We start from the raw sequence: 15,362 nt of genomic DNA on the forward strand, positions 1-15,362 counted from the left end.
TATGACGGGAAGAAATGGCCAGTCATAAAATTCCCATTTTTATCACGTTGACCATGGTGGAAAAAACCCAAAAGAATGTGCAGCAGAGTAATACAAGTAGAAAAAGGAAAACTAATAATCATATAGCAGTGATGAAATTGAAGAACAAGTAGTATTATTAAGACCAATACAAGTCCAATAAACTGAAAAATAGTAGAGTACTATTCAAATCAATCAGTGTTTTAAGATCTTGCAATGGCTCAACTACCACATATAGCAATTGTTGGAGCTGGCATATTTGTTAAAACTCAATATATTCCTAGATTAGCTGAGATTCCAAATCACTTTGTTCTTAGAGCTATTTGCAGTCGCAATCAGGTAACTTATAATAATAAATTTGCCCCAATTTTAACATTTCTTCCATTTTCTTGAATCATTGTTCAATGCTATGAACTGAGTTTTTGTGGAAACAAAAAACTTTCTGTATTTGTATGATTTTATTGGTGGATTTTGGTTTTCTTGGTGTGATAAAAATGGGAACTTTAGGACCTTCCATTTCTTCCGGTCATATGCTCGTCGGTCATACTATTGGTAGCCATTGAAGAAAGCTTTTCGAAGCTCGCTTTTAATTTTTCGGTTATGGGTATGGATCTTTAAATTGGATATTAGGTTATGGATTAAATTTTTATTAATTAGGAGATAATTTAAAATAGTCCAATAGAATTATGACACGTGTTCCTCCGTTAAAAATGAGGGGTATATTTGAACCCAAAATATAATAGAAAGATATTTGAATGAAAGATAACTAACAAGCAGGTATATTTGAACTCAAAGTATAACGAGAGGTATATTTAACCCTTTTCTATAGTACAGGGCTATATTTGGCCCTTTTCCGAATATGAAATGAATAAAATTACCAAAGAATGGATGAATAAACTATATACGTCATTCGAACCCCATAATTCAACGTATTTACTCTAAGAGTGGCCACCAACACAATTTCACATGTTTATTTGCGACCTCATCACTTCAATTTCCACAAGTCTCTTAAATTTTCATATTGAATTAAGTTCTTATTCCTCTTTTTTACGTCACAGGTCCATCAAAGAGATTTTTTCATCCAGAAATGGTCGATGCGAATTCGAAACTTATAATTAAAATGATATTTATGGATTTACGAAAATCTAATAGCTTTTGTATATGTATAAATATTTAATGGTAAATTCAATTATTATTCTATATTAGTTTGAGATTTTTATAGAAATTAATGATAAATTTCATATCTTGAATTAGCCTCGAATAGTATTTAATAGAAACTTAGACTTAATACATATTGATCATGCTACTTTTATCACCTGAAAAGATTATGAATTGAGATTTTTTCAATTAAAATCTAGAAATTGTTCTTTTATCTAAAAATTTATGATAATAAGCTGGGATAATAGCCAGCAGTGTCACCATTAATGACTAGTGAGGCTACAAAAGGACCACGTCGTCATTTTAGTTCACATTATATGGGAGCAGGTATATATTTTCATAGACTTTGATTCTTCAATTTTATTAAAAACCTAATTAAAAGCGTAAAGAAACTACTACTTCTCTCCTTAATGGGAATTCAGTAACTACTTCAAAATTTGAATACTTTTTTGGGGGGCAATCGTTACCACGTGAAATTTAGGCTAATTTTCCGGAGTTAAGTTAGATTGCCCATTTTCCTATAACGATATCACGTTTAGAGACCCATCTCAAGTTTTGATTTGCCCGATGTTAGGCTATCATATTATGTTCTCCCCACACTCTAATCAGCAGACTCGGGCTTGCGTGGGTGTTGAATGTAGCAGACCCGGGCTTGCGTGGGTGTTGAATGTCCCGCGTTGTTAGGTACGATGTGGATATGTGGTCTCTTTATAAGGTCTCGGCCGATTTTCATTTTTAGGCTAGCATCTGCAGTGTCTTGAATTTACTGGCCAACTAATCCAAATTCGTATCACATAAAGCTTATTGTGGATGATTTAGCATTCTTACCGGATAGAATTTCATTCTCTGAAATCAAACACGAGACCTCTAATCAATAGTAAGGAAACTCTTACCTTCCCATCGCACCCTTAAATGATGTTCACAAAAGATAATTACGTACACAACTTGCCATCCACCACAATATCTAACACATGGTTAAATTAGTAATTTTGAGTCACTTCATAAGAAACACACATCATTATATACGTACGACGTACGTAGTACATGTGACCTTTCGGATGAATAAAGGACATTTGAATAGACGTTAGTACGTCCCTCGTTTTAAACATTTTACGGAAACAGTAGATATTATACTAGTACTCAAATTCCACAAGTCTCTTAAATTTTTCATATTAATTCAAGTTCTTAATCTTCTCTTCTGAATTACACCACGTATGATCAATTAAAGGAATTTGAATTTGGAACTTTGAACTAAACGAAAACAGGAATACAATTTATGAATTTACGACAATCTGATGTCTTTTGCATGCCCAGATCTTGTATATTTATAATATTTTTAAAGGTAAACTCAATTATTATTCCATATATTAATTTGAGATTACTATAAGAATGATAATCTTGAATCCGCCGGATTGTATTTGATAAAAATTTAGACTTAATACGTAGGTGTTATGATATTGTTACCACCCTAGCTAAAAGATTATATGGATTGAGTCAATTAAAGTCTAGAAATTGTTCTTTTTTGAAGGGTCTAAAATATATGCTAGCTACTAGGTGTTTTAGGCAGAGGAATATATCATAAGCATTGACAAATAACTCAGCCATTTCTCACCACTAACGAGTGAGGCTACAAAAGTACCACGTCATTTTAGTTCACATAATCACGTTGGAGCAAGTATATATCTTCATAAAATTTGATGCTTCTAATTTATTAAAAAAACTAACTAAAGAACATAAAGAATTTACTAATTCTTTCCTTAATGGAAATTCATAACTACTTAAGAACACTTTTTTGGGGAAAAAGAATACTTCAAATCTCTTGTATATATCTTTTTGGTTTAAATGTCAAGGGAGATCTTCACTATTAGTTGACAAAAAGAAAAAATTTTCTTCCTAAGATTCGGTGTTTTGAGTTTACTAACCGATTAATCGATCGCAATTGAGCCATTTATATAAAGCTTATTAGAGGTGTTTCAACATTACCTATTATAGATGATGTTCATTTTCATGAGGCGAACCTGAGTCCTCTAGTTCATAGGCAAAGTTAGGATATGGAAGGGGTTCATTCAATCGAACTCCCTTCTTAATTTGGAAAATTGCATTGTATATGCAATGTCAGAATTAATTTTTTATGTATATATAGTATATGCATGTCAAATTTCATTAGCTTCTTCCATAGGCGCATCTAGCTAGCCTTAAATGTCTATAAATATTAAACTGTGAACTCGATCAATTTTTATTGTGTATTAACTTGAGATTGTTATAAGATGCCACAAATTGCAAATCCCGAATCTACTTATGACTTTTCCTATGTTAATTTCTTTATATTTTAGATCTCCTTAATAAAAAATCTGACTTCATTACTGCTCTAATCAATACTAAAGAAACATTTATCTTTTCACCGCACCCTTAAAATGGTGTTCACAAAAAGATTATTAAACAACTTATCACCCATCACATCTTAATTGGTTTTCACAAAAACATGATTACACAACTTTAATTATCATCCACCATAATATCTACCACATGGTTAAATTAGTAATTTCACTTCATAAAAAAAACACACATCATAATACGTACGTAGTACATGTGACCTTTGGAATGAACATAAGACATTTGAATAAGACGTTAAGTACTGTCCCTCGTTTTAAACATTTCAGTAAGATATTATGTTAGTACTCAAAATAAATATCAACCAATCATTTTATGTTCAAGTCGATTAACAACACTTCCCAAAAAAAATTAAAAATAAAATGATGAGGAAGAAGAAAAAATAAAAGCAACTAGTTGTGGCTAGCTATCAATTCTAGAGCAGTAGTGGACCAATTTAGTCAGCACGTGTTTTTTCTGTGTAATTTTATTTTTAGATTCTTCTTTTTTTCTTCTTCATTTTAATGTTCCATCAATTTGTATTCTCTGATTGCATGGAGCTCATAAAAACTCTTCTCAATCTTATCTGATATTGAACTTGCTACTACTTTCTTCTTTCTCAACTACTTTTAATAAGAATATTTCTTCTTATCTTATTAGTTTCCATTTCTTGATTTCTAGTTTTTTATTCTACAAATCTTTGAAAGTGAAAAAAAAAAAAATGGATTCAAGAATGGAGATAGATTTCTTAGACCTCAACAGCAGACCCCAATTATCAGAAATGGCGAAGCAACACACCAAAGGTATAAAACACATCTTTTTCTTTTATATTTTTAATTAATAACAAAAGAGAAAGAAGAAAAAAGGTTTTCCTTTTCTTCTCCTTGATTTTAGGTTTGATTATGAAATTTTGATAGAATTTACTTATGGAATGAGAAAAGAGAAACGGGTATTTAATTAATTTTGAAAATATAGTCAAACTGAGAAATTAAAATAGCTATTGTTATAAGTAGATCTCAAATGAGAGTAAGTTCAATTGGCCGAAAACAATGAAAGTGAACTTTAATTTGTTAACTAAGTTGTTTTTCAGTTATATCTTTTGCTCTAATCTTTATGATTAGTCTCTTCTGTTAATTTCAGATATCATAAATATTTTTCTTTCACAACTTCTGTTTGATTCTAACCCTATTTTCACATCACCAAATAAAGAATCCAACTGTTTTTGGCAAACTGAAACTGAAGACTATATGTGATTTAATTAGTGATTTTTTCTTATCTGCTCAAATCTTAGGGGACAGTATTATTCGTAGCAGGTACCCGATAAAATAATCAAAATGAATGCAAGGCTCGGTCTTTGTATTTCCGCAGGACCCAATGAAATAACAACATCACCGTCAAAATATATCTATGTATCTATCCATGGACCATGTGTAGGGTTAGTACTTGAAAGACGAACATAACTATGTACATGCACCCATCCCTAGATCATCATAACATGTAGGGTTAATACTTGAAAGAAGAAGCACGTGATCTAACTATTACCATGATGTGGATGTATTGGCGGTAGAAGTTCCGTGGGATTCAGTAACTCTAATTCATATTTTATACTTATTATTTTAAAATTTATTTAATATTTATAGAAGGGAAGCATTGACATAATTCTTTGAGGTTATTGTTATGTGATTAGGAGGTCATAGGTTTGTGTGGATTAAGAAAAATATAACCTAATTCATATAGAAAGGCGGGATAAAGAAGGGAATTATAATAAACCTTTGTGGTCTGCGCTTACGAATCGATGCGTAGCGAAACTTCGCTGCGTCCGCGCAAACTCGTCCTTATTTAAAAATATAAATAATAAATTTAGAACTCGACCAGTAACTTTAAAGGGCTTGATTCAAAAATTTATAAATTTCAAACTTGAATCCACATTACAAAAGATGAGATACAACTTAAATTAGTGTAAAAAGATTTTACATTGTCAATGGATATAAGAGCTATTAAAGATACAAAAGATGAGATACAACTTAAGTTGCTAATATTATACAACTATCTACATAGCAATAAGTACTATGCCTTTTGGAATCCATGCATCTTATGGTTAAACAAATATTAATTGTTTTCTTAATTTGTTGTTGATGTTTATGTCATGAATTTTGTGAATTTTAATTTTACCAGATATCATAATAAATCTAGGAAACCCATTTTTCTTGTAGGATTGAGAAACCTGTTGTCCTTGTAGATTTAGGAAGATCATATTCTGTAGGTGAGGGTTCCAATGCTTTGTGCCACTAAGGTTGCAATAGGGTAGATTTTCTAAATCACACCCCTTGGGATGCGGCCCTTTCACAAACTCTATTAACACGGGATGTTTTGTGCACCGAGTTGACATTTATTTTCTGTAGGATTAGAAGCTACCCAAGATCTTATATAAATGGGTTGTAAATGGGTTTTTTTATATACAATCACTACTAAAAAAGGGAATTTCTGATGGACGTTCGGTCAGAAATCCATCAAAATTTGGCCCATCGGTAACGTTCAAACGAATTTTCGACTGATTCCTTTTATTAGTTCTTTTTAGGCTTGTTCGAACCTTATTGTATACTTTTATTAGTTCTTTTTAGGCTTGGTCAAATCTCGTTAAATCCTTTTATTAGTATTAGTTCTTTGTGTGTATCATTTGCATCTACTAACTATCCTTTTATCTTTATTTTTCTTTCTTTTTTATTTATTGCTTAAAATTAGCTTCTGGAATGAAGTGGCCATTTTCATGTATGGCTGAGTTAGCTACTCAACCTGAAAACACATTCTTTCAGGTAATTCACAATATTCCCTATTGAATTATAATTAATTCCTTCTTCATTTATCTAAATTCTTATAAACTAAAATTTAATCGAATTTTCGTCTTATATTTTTCCAGAATTATAACTCCAGCCCAATAGTTTCCAGTAATTCAAAATTTTCATCCCAATACTATGGAGGGGCTTTTCCTTTAGCAACAAAATATAGCACTTCAGATTCCAGGTATTTCCATTTTTTATTTTAATATCATTTTTTCATATTTTTTTAACTATTTTACAAAAAGTAAGATGATAATTTTTTAAATAATAAAAAAAAAAATGCAGGAAAGCTTATGACCGCTTGAGGCAAAATGAGACAACATTGACCATATTCTACATGGGTGAGGTCCATATTTTCCAGGATATATCACCAGAAAAGGTCCTTGGAACTATCTCTTTAATTTATTTATATTTTATTCTCTGCAGCTATTTTAATTTTCAAAAATGTAATATTATATTCTTATTCTGTATTTTTTTTAATTATATAGGCTGAGCTAATAATTGACATTGCTAATAAATCCACCAATCTCCACATGAGTGAGATTTTAGAAAAAGTGAAAACCGAAGAAAATAAATCTGAGCCTTCAAATGCATCCATAAAGCATGCTAAAGGAGGTATCACTGTTGGTTCTTTTTTTTTTTTCCTTTTTTTTTTTTTTTTCTTATTAAAGTTTAGCATTTATCTATCTTTTATATTATCAAATAAATTTATTTTTTCTTTTTAATTTGCAGCACTGGCATTGGCTCGTAGAGCAACCCTTGCCCGATTTTTGGAGAAGAGAAAGCATCGGTAATTATTTTTAATTTCTATTACTATTTACACAATTTATTGTTACAATGTTTTACAAATTTCTAACATTACATGAGATAATCTTCTGTTAATTTCATGAATGATCACTCAATTTTAACTTTAATGATCAAAGTCACTAGCTTATTTTTTGTAACGAAAAGATTACTCAACTTTACGTAAGTGTCAAAAAAGTCGATAAAGATTTTTTGTAACCAAAATGCCACTCAATTTTACCTAAGAATCACAAGAAGTTACTAGGAGTAAATAAAAGGGGATATTCTTTTTGATACTGAAGTAAAGTTGAGTGAAATTTTTGTTACAAAAGATTAGTTAGTGACAATCTTTGATAATTAGGCAACATTGAGTGCCTTATTTTATTACATAAAATACTCTAATGACTTAATTTAGTTTGATAAAATAAAAGTGAGTAATCATTCATAAAATTATCCAGACAATCTCAGACGGAAAATTAATCGAATATCAAAATACCTGTCATCTAACAATTTTAAAAAAAAAAATGATTTTTAGAAGAAATATTAAATATTTGTCACATCAATCCTTAATAAGAAAATAAGACAGCCAAATTTAAATAGGGAGTATCTTTTCACGAGTATTTTTATGTTCTAATAACATTATCTCTTTTTTTCTTTTTTCTCTTTATGAAGATTGATCAAAGCAAGACCCTACCAATATGGTGAAAAAATACCAAAGTTTCCTTTTGAAATGCACCAAGAAGAAGAAACGGCGTCATCAAGTGTTCATTGGGAAAGCTAATTCAAGACAAATGCATTGTTTTGAATTCTTATTCTTTTAGCTATATTGAAAAAATTATTGTTCTAATGTTCGTAGGACTATAGAAAAATTATAATGTTTTATATACAGGTTCCTGTAAGTCATGTTGTGTTTAGTTATATATATGTAGATCCAATATTTTTACTTGATGAGTTTGATCTTTAATATTCTTAGCACTAAACTTATTATATGTTAATTATTAAGGGTTGAAATATAATATGATTGAAATTTTAGTAATTTTTTACATATATATTATACTCGGCGTCGGAACTACTGAGTTTGAATGGACCTGTTATTGAAGGGTAAGACAGGTCCCTGCCGATAAGAGACCTACAATCCCTTTCAATCCACCCAGACCAAGCCAAAATAGAACATAATGAAAGAAACTATTCATGTAGCCAATACCATTGAGCGTCATGAAAAATGAAAATTCAAATCATCGACTTGAACTCGCTTGTAATTAGGCCGTACTAGTTTCAAATTATCGACTTGAACTTGCTTGTAATTAAGGCATATTAGTTGTTTTAACTGGTTCATTGTTTAATTATTCTATGATTTCTGCTTCCGCGAAAGATCAAAGATTATTTGGTTTAAGATCGCGATAAGAAAGGATAAATGTCATGAGTTTGAACTCTGCCACGAACCAAAAGCTTGGTTCAAGTGGGAAAAGGTAGAAGAATGGACTTATTGTTTCCCACTTTCGAACTGTGCACCAACTAGCCCTCAAGGATTATTCGATTATTAAAAAAAAAAAAAAAAAAAAATATCTGAGTGTAACTTAGAAGCATGATGACAGACAATGCAAATTCATAATGAAAGATGTGCGACTGTTCAAGCACTTATAACACAGAATTGTAATCAACAACTATATAGAACCAACAAAAGAATATCAGCCAGAAAATATATTAGCAGATCATTTCAAGACCCTCAAAAACTACATTCTATTTTCCAGATAACTGTATCCCCCGCGTGAGGCATCAAGAACAAAGCCCAGAAGCTCTCTTCATTTCGCTGTCTTTGAGTGCTTAATTAGCCAATCGATAACAGCATCAATATTTACGGAATCCTTGCATGAGATCATGTAGCAGCATACTTCTCTATCTGTTATCGAATCAAGACCTCTGATCCAACAAGCATCACAAATAGTTAAGAGAGCAAATTCGTAAAACGAAAAGATCTTGCAGAACACGTGCACAGACGGTTAAACCTGTCACGATTTTTTATCCAGTCACCCAAACTAAAAGTCCGAACTATTGAACAACTTATTCTGTCGAAAATGTGCCTAAATTTTGATCTCTAACCATTTCTTTTCAACTCGCCTTCTTTTTTTAGGTATATTAAAGTGTTCAATAGGTCAGGCCCTTAGCTTAAGTGTGTAAAGGAAAAATCCCGATAAGTTTTAGGTGTATGTCTATGTATTCTGCCAAAGAAATTCTTGCGTGAAGGCTAATGTTCAGCTACTTACAGTTGATCGACCAACGACTGCTGTGAAAGAGCTTCTGATTTGTCAATTTTGTTTCCCAATATAAGCAAAGGAATTCCAGTTAATGAAGGTTTCTTCAAAAGTTCATGTAACTCAGTTCTGGTTATGGGTACACTGTCTCTATCAGCAGCATCAACAACATACCTGTCATATAAAAGATCCCGAGTCAATTCAACTGGTATATGTAATGCACAGTCACTTCGTACTCAACGCCTCAAAGTTAAGCTTTGCTTTTCGTCAAAAAAGTCAGATGAAAAAGGAAGTTTCCACAGGAAAACTATTGAACTGTGTGACTATCTCATCTAAAAACTTAAATTGTTAGAGGAGTACGCTTTATACAGGTAATTATGTCCTCAACAAAATAAATTCTCCAACATTGAATTTAGTTCCTTATTGTCCTTGCTAATAAGGCAAAGTTCGAACAAAGAGAAGAGCCTAGAAATGAGAAGCTAGTAATTGTAGTAACACTAAGTATCTCAGACATAAGCCATCAAACTACCATGACAAGGACGAGGCAAGCGAAAGGTAAGACACACCCCAACTAAAACAAACAGCAATGTTGTTACCACTTTCCTAAGGCAGGAAAATAAGAGGGTCACGAGAAAGAAGACACCGAGTACTCCTTCCCCCCTTCCTCCCACCCAACCCCACCCCCACCCCCACCCCACAAACGAAAATGACGTCAACTTTAAAGAGTGGTTTATAATTTTATATAACTTTCACAACCTTGCATTTGCACCTTGTTACAGGAACTTGAGGTACAGTACATACTCACATCAGGAGAAATTTCATCCCTTAAAGATGTCAAAATCTTGAATTCAGGCAAAAGCATAACGCATATGGCAGTAAACCAAAAATAAAATAAAAAAAATAAAAAATGAGGAGACAGTTAAGGAATTACAATATCGCAGAGACACCCCGACAATAGCGCTCCCACATAGTGCGAAATCTTCTTTGGCCTCCAAGGTCCCAGAGTTTTATGGTCACATTTCCTTTTGTAACTTTACGCATATTAAATCCAACCTAATTATCAGAAACTTTATTGAGCAAGTAACCGAGAGAAGACAAGACGACAAGTTTAATTCTGTTAGGACAAGGTACCAACCGTCGGAATCATGTCCTCGCTGTAGCCTCCAGTCTGATAAAGATTAAAATATCTAATGTCAAAAAAATGTTACCATTAAAATGAAAAAGGGATTGGGAGAGGGGGAAGAGAAGAGAGAGCATATAAGGTCCTTACAGCAATGGCATTGACAAGAGATGTCTTCCCCGCATTTTGAAGGCCTATAAGGGAAAGTTCCATTTCCTGTTTAAAAAATAGGCTGAAAAAGAAAACAAATAAAAAATTTAGGTACCAACAAAACAAATAAAAAGTTTAGGTATCAACAATGTCATTCGGGCTCACACGACATAAAGAAAAAAGCACCAGTCATTCTTCCAACAACATGAATTCGAGATTACAAGACCAAATCTGAATAGTAATATCTAATTAAGTTTTCAAGATTAATCCAAGATAGTGATATCCAGTTATCGTAGTAATAATATCACATATTACAAAAACAACAATAGTTACACGGTTGCAGAAAACCTGAAACACCACTAATACCCACCCAAAATATAGAAAAAGCAAAATCGTCCCTTATATATCTGATACAACATATTTCTTTGATAAGGTAAAGGATTTATTGATGATTAGTACCAAAAAGGAACTTTAAAAGTACAAAAGAAATCAACAGTTCACGTACTTATACGACATTCATTTTTGACAAGTAACCTGATACGACATTCACATTCATCAATAACACTGATGAGCATATAAAGATGTATTCCCTATAGTTGCTTGTTTGACTAGCACCCAGATAAAGCTCTCTCTTGAATTTATACGTGATTGCTTGCGGACGTCCCTTACTTTAAAAGTTCTACTCGGCATTATTGACAGAAAACCAGCCACTGCGCTCGGAGGGGGGGAGTAAATTAAATATGTTGACAACTCTATAAGGGAAAAAGTATTGGAAGGAACAGCAATCTACTTTGAAATGAAGTATCTTATCTGGAAAATGCAAGATGATGAGAAAAGCTCCTATGTCCGGCTTTTTTCTTGATAAACAAAGGGACCTGAACATCAGTGTGTGGAAGCACCACTCACACTGCATTCTGACCAAGAATAGGTACTATTCTTTTTCCCAATCATGATTAATAAGATATCCCTTTTCCATATTTCTAGGGCTGGGGGTTGGGAACTCGTTATGTGAAGTAATTACCAAAGTTATGGAAGTTATTCCCCATCTCAGCCAGACAATGATATTTCAAGCCATCCAACATTCCACTAGACATAATGACTACTCTCTAATGCCTTCTGAAATTGGGAATTACTACTTGAAGGAGACGGAATTAGAAGGATAAGATTACAAAGCTAATAGACTAAGGCAGATATGCACAGCCTTCTCATGTATAAAGCATCAGCAGACATGTCGATTGTTCTTCCATTAAATTATTGTTAATGCAAATTTGGTAACTTATATACCAGACTGGAGAACCTTCTGCAGCATAGCTCTAACCAAATGCTACTGTAGTCCGAGAACATACTGTAATCTATATCTTCCCATTCTGCGCGTTGGTGCGAACTAAATAATTCACTACTCAAATTATTCTCTCGGAGACACACCCAAGGGTGTGGCCTAGTGGTCAATAGTGGGTTGAGGACCATGAAATCTTAGGTTCAAATTTCAACGGCGGCAAAAACACTATGTGATTTCTTCCCATCTGTTCAAGCTTTGGGGGACAGAGTTACCCGATACTTGTGGAATTAGTTGATGTGCGCACAGGCTAGCCCAAACATCACAGTTCTAAATAAAAAGTTATTCCCTTTGGATACATTTTTAGTCTCTGTTGATCTGTTAGTCTTTGCATAAAATTTGCCAATGTTCTTCATCTATCATTTTATATTCGGGCTTTTTCCTAGATCACTATATATATGATGTAGCTCCCGTGATTCTTTACTCTGACAGGTACGATAAACGAGAAATACGAGATATTATTTCTCTATCAACCAGAATAAGAAAAACAATGAGCTGAAAAATCACATTTTGATGACAATAAAATAATCAAACTTAACAAGTGCTACTGGTTTAACTGCTAAATTCTTAATTACTCTAAAATGACACGTTTTATAAGTTATTTACATGAACCCGTCCTTCACCAAAAGAAAACTGTCCCAACAAGTAAAAAAGGTAACAAAATTATACCTTAAAGTCTATCCAGATAGTTCATGGAACTGAGTATTATTTGATCATCAGGTATAGTTTCTACATTCAAATTCAAAGTAATTTTCTTCTAAATTCTACAACTTTTCAAGTAAATATAAACATAAACAACTCAATTCTTCCAAAAAAGGGACAAGAATAATTAATTTCCAATTTCCACCTTTCACTTTTTTCCTTTCTCACAGAAAAAAAAAAGAAAAAGCAATTCCTCTGTCTTCCCCACATACTATTTGAGTAAAGAATCATACTATAGCAAAGTAAATTGAACTACAAAAGAATACCATCAGCCAAAATGACATAAGAAAACAAAACATAACATTTCTCAATATGGTTTCAACCAAACAAGGAATAACTAAAAAGGGGTTTCTTTAAAATAGCAAAAAGGATGAAACTTTATTACCTGCGAAGCCAATTGAGTAAAGAATCCCAAAGACCCATATTCAAGAAAAGTGAAAAAAAAAAGCAGACAAGTTTGATGTAATTAAGGTGAGCTTATAAAAGAGATATTGTTTGTTGGTGACGGACAAGTAATATAGGAGTAGGAAGGAAAGAAAAGAAAGAAACAATAGGAAACTTCGCCGACTGGAACAAGGACAGAATCTAAATAGGAGTACTTGTGTTTGTTGGATTGTTTTGTTGCTGCTGCCACATAATGACTTCACTTACACAACTTAAACCAGATCATCCCTAAGTAAAGGAAATGAAAAGAAATTGAAAGTTTATAAAAAGCTTATTAATGCATATCTGTCCCCCTAAATTTGTCCTTTTTTTCCAATTTGACACCTGAACTAAGTCTTGTTCCGATTTAACTCTTGAACTCGTCCTCAAGTGTATCTATCAAATACAGTCTGACTTACATAATATTCCATCTTCATTGTAGCAACATGCTAATATATATTCTAATTTTATTATGCCATCTTTTAGTTAAGATTAGCAGCAATTGAGAGGGTAAAAAAGAGTGGCTCTTAATTAAGCTGGCAGTGGAAGAGCATAAAATCAGATTTAGGAGGTTTGATAGACAAACTTGAGGACGAGTTCAGGGGTTCAATAGGAACAACACTTAGTTTAAGTGACAAAATGGAAAAAGGGACAAGTTTATGGGGCTCCATATGCATTAATCCTTTATAGAATGAGGGGATGGAAATTTTAGTAGTTCAGTTGGTTGGCTACCTTAACTTTCAGTTAGTGAGGGTTTGATTCTCCACCTTGTAATCACGTCTTTAATTTCACCTTCCCCTACCTCAATTTTTCTTTTTCTTTTAAAAAAAAGGACGATAATCCAAAATATTGTTTGACCAAATTAAAAACTGAAAATTGAATCTTTTGAGAAACTATTAAACTATAATTTAAATTTTATAAGTTATTATAAACATTAGAGACAAATTAAAATTTTGTGTGTAAAATTGAAAAATTTATTAGAATTAGGTTCAATCAAACTAAAGAAAATTGTTAGGATTGCTCTTAAGAAGTTGTATGCTAAATTTGAAGTAATTCGATCAATTTTAAGAAAAACGTATTGGTGAATTTCTATATAATATGTAATTGTGATAACCAAGATTTGGCCACTAGTTATGGTAAATTGTTGAAGAAATTATAGTGAATCCATCAAAATTTGATCAGAAATCGTGATGAATCATCACAACTTACTGTTAAGGCAAGTCTTGTTCAATATCGAATAAACCTTGTGATAGTCAGATTTTACTTGGAAATCTTGACAAATTACTATAGTCATCCTAGCACTAGGAGGGTGGTTTCAGTTTATGGCATCTGGCTATTTTCTCAAGACAATTTTTAGTGGGGTCAAAATTTAAACGGTGGCATTGAAAAATTCTTTTGTTCAAATCACTCGAATTTGTAGACAAAGGGATCATTTTTTTAAAAAATTTATTTTGCGCGGATTGCCCTTCAAATGCGCTGGTCTTTAATTTTTGCCCCTCAAATTGCTGGTTTTTAATTTTTGACCTTCGCCTAAAAAAGTGGCCGAAAATATTCGAGATTCTGGGTTCGAACACTGGCTCAGTAAAAAAAAAAAAAAATTGCAAGGCAAGTTTCGCTAAAGGCCTGGGTTAATTATGTTGTAATTCCAAGTTATGCCTTATAGGGCAAAAGTTATGTCGGATAAGGGGTAAAGTTATGTCTTAAGGCATAACTTCTACATAGAAACTATGCCTTAAGGCATAACTCCCCTTATGATTTTTTTTTTTTTTGACTCTGCTGGAATTCTACATGAGTTTGGCCTCAAGGCTTAAATTTTGCCCGAATAGGCCTAATTTGCTACAAAATTCTGGCTTGCGATTTATTTATTTTTTTAATACCCTGCTGGGTTCGAACCCAGAATCTCAGGAGTATTTTCGGCCACTTAAAGTGCTGAAGAGCAAAAATTAAAAACTACCAATTTGAGGGCCAAAAATTAAAGACCACCCCTGAATAAGGGCATTTGTGCGAATGACCCCAGAGGGATTAGATCAAGGAACCTCGTTAATCCAGGCAATTGGCACGATTGCCCTTTTATGGGGGTGGTCTTTAATTTTTAGCCCTCAAATTGATAGTCTTTAATTTTTGTCCTTCGCCTAATACCCCAAGGTTCTGGGTTCGAACCCTGGCTCAGTAAAAAAAAAAATGACAAGGCAGGGTTTCGTAGTAAAATTAGG

At 32.6% G+C, this 15,362-nt stretch overlaps 2 protein-coding genes across 2 annotated transcripts; one reads left to right on the top strand and one right to left on the bottom strand.

Moving 5' to 3' along the window:
- The first annotated feature begins 3,919 nt into the window (after nucleotides 1-3,919).
- Nucleotides 3,920-8,138, top strand: LOC132058921 (protein JAZ7-like). The gene is made up of 7 exons (XM_059451345.1): nucleotides 3,920-4,349; nucleotides 6,289-6,359; nucleotides 6,464-6,567; nucleotides 6,669-6,762; nucleotides 6,872-6,998; nucleotides 7,116-7,173; nucleotides 7,839-8,138. The coding sequence occupies exons 1-7, from the start codon at nucleotides 4,268-4,270 to the stop codon at nucleotides 7,945-7,947; spliced, it is 645 nt and encodes a 214-aa protein (XP_059307328.1). The 5' UTR covers nucleotides 3,920-4,267; the 3' UTR covers nucleotides 7,948-8,138.
- A 617-nt stretch (nucleotides 8,139-8,755) lies between these two features.
- Nucleotides 8,756-13,359, bottom strand: LOC132058922 (ADP-ribosylation factor-like protein 8c). Its single transcript, XM_059451346.1, has 6 exons — nucleotides 13,112-13,359; nucleotides 10,689-10,770; nucleotides 10,554-10,586; nucleotides 10,350-10,471; nucleotides 9,431-9,592; nucleotides 8,756-9,086 (listed from the first exon to the last, which is right to left on the bottom strand). Exons 1-6 carry the CDS (start codon nucleotides 13,147-13,149, stop codon nucleotides 8,969-8,971), a joined length of 555 nt encoding a protein of 184 aa, XP_059307329.1. The 5' UTR covers nucleotides 13,150-13,359; the 3' UTR covers nucleotides 8,756-8,968.
- Nucleotides 13,360-15,362: the final 2,003 nt, after the last annotated feature.

The sequence above is a fragment of the Lycium ferocissimum genome, chromosome 6 (genome assembly GCF_029784015.1).
Source record: "Lycium ferocissimum isolate CSIRO_LF1 chromosome 6, AGI_CSIRO_Lferr_CH_V1, whole genome shotgun sequence".
Classification (NCBI taxonomy): domain Eukaryota; kingdom Viridiplantae; phylum Streptophyta; class Magnoliopsida; order Solanales; family Solanaceae; genus Lycium; species Lycium ferocissimum.

Bases quoted from the DNA above. Each gene is read 5' to 3' on its own strand.
- LOC132058921 (XM_059451345.1), top strand. From the start codon at position 4,268: ATGGATTCAAGAATGGAGATAGATTTCTTAGACCTCAACAGCAGACCC. The intron at 4,350-6,288 runs GTATAAAACACA...GCTTAAAATTAG, and splicing joins GGCGAAGCAACACACCAAAG to CTTCTGGAATGAAGTGGCCA. The intron at 7,174-7,838 runs GTAATTATTTTT...CTCTTTATGAAG, and splicing joins TTGGAGAAGAGAAAGCATCG to ATTGATCAAAGCAAGACCCT.
- LOC132058922 (XM_059451346.1), bottom strand. From the start codon at position 13,149: ATGGGTCTTTGGGATTCTTTACTCAATTGGCTTCGCAG. The intron at 9,593-10,349 runs GTAATTCCTTAA...TTTATATGACAG, and splicing joins CGGGGTGTCTCTGCGATATT to GTATGTTGTTGATGCTGCTG. The intron at 9,087-9,430 runs GTAAGTAGCTGA...TTGTTGGATCAG, and splicing joins CAGTCGTTGGTCGATCAACT to AGGTCTTGATTCGATAACAG.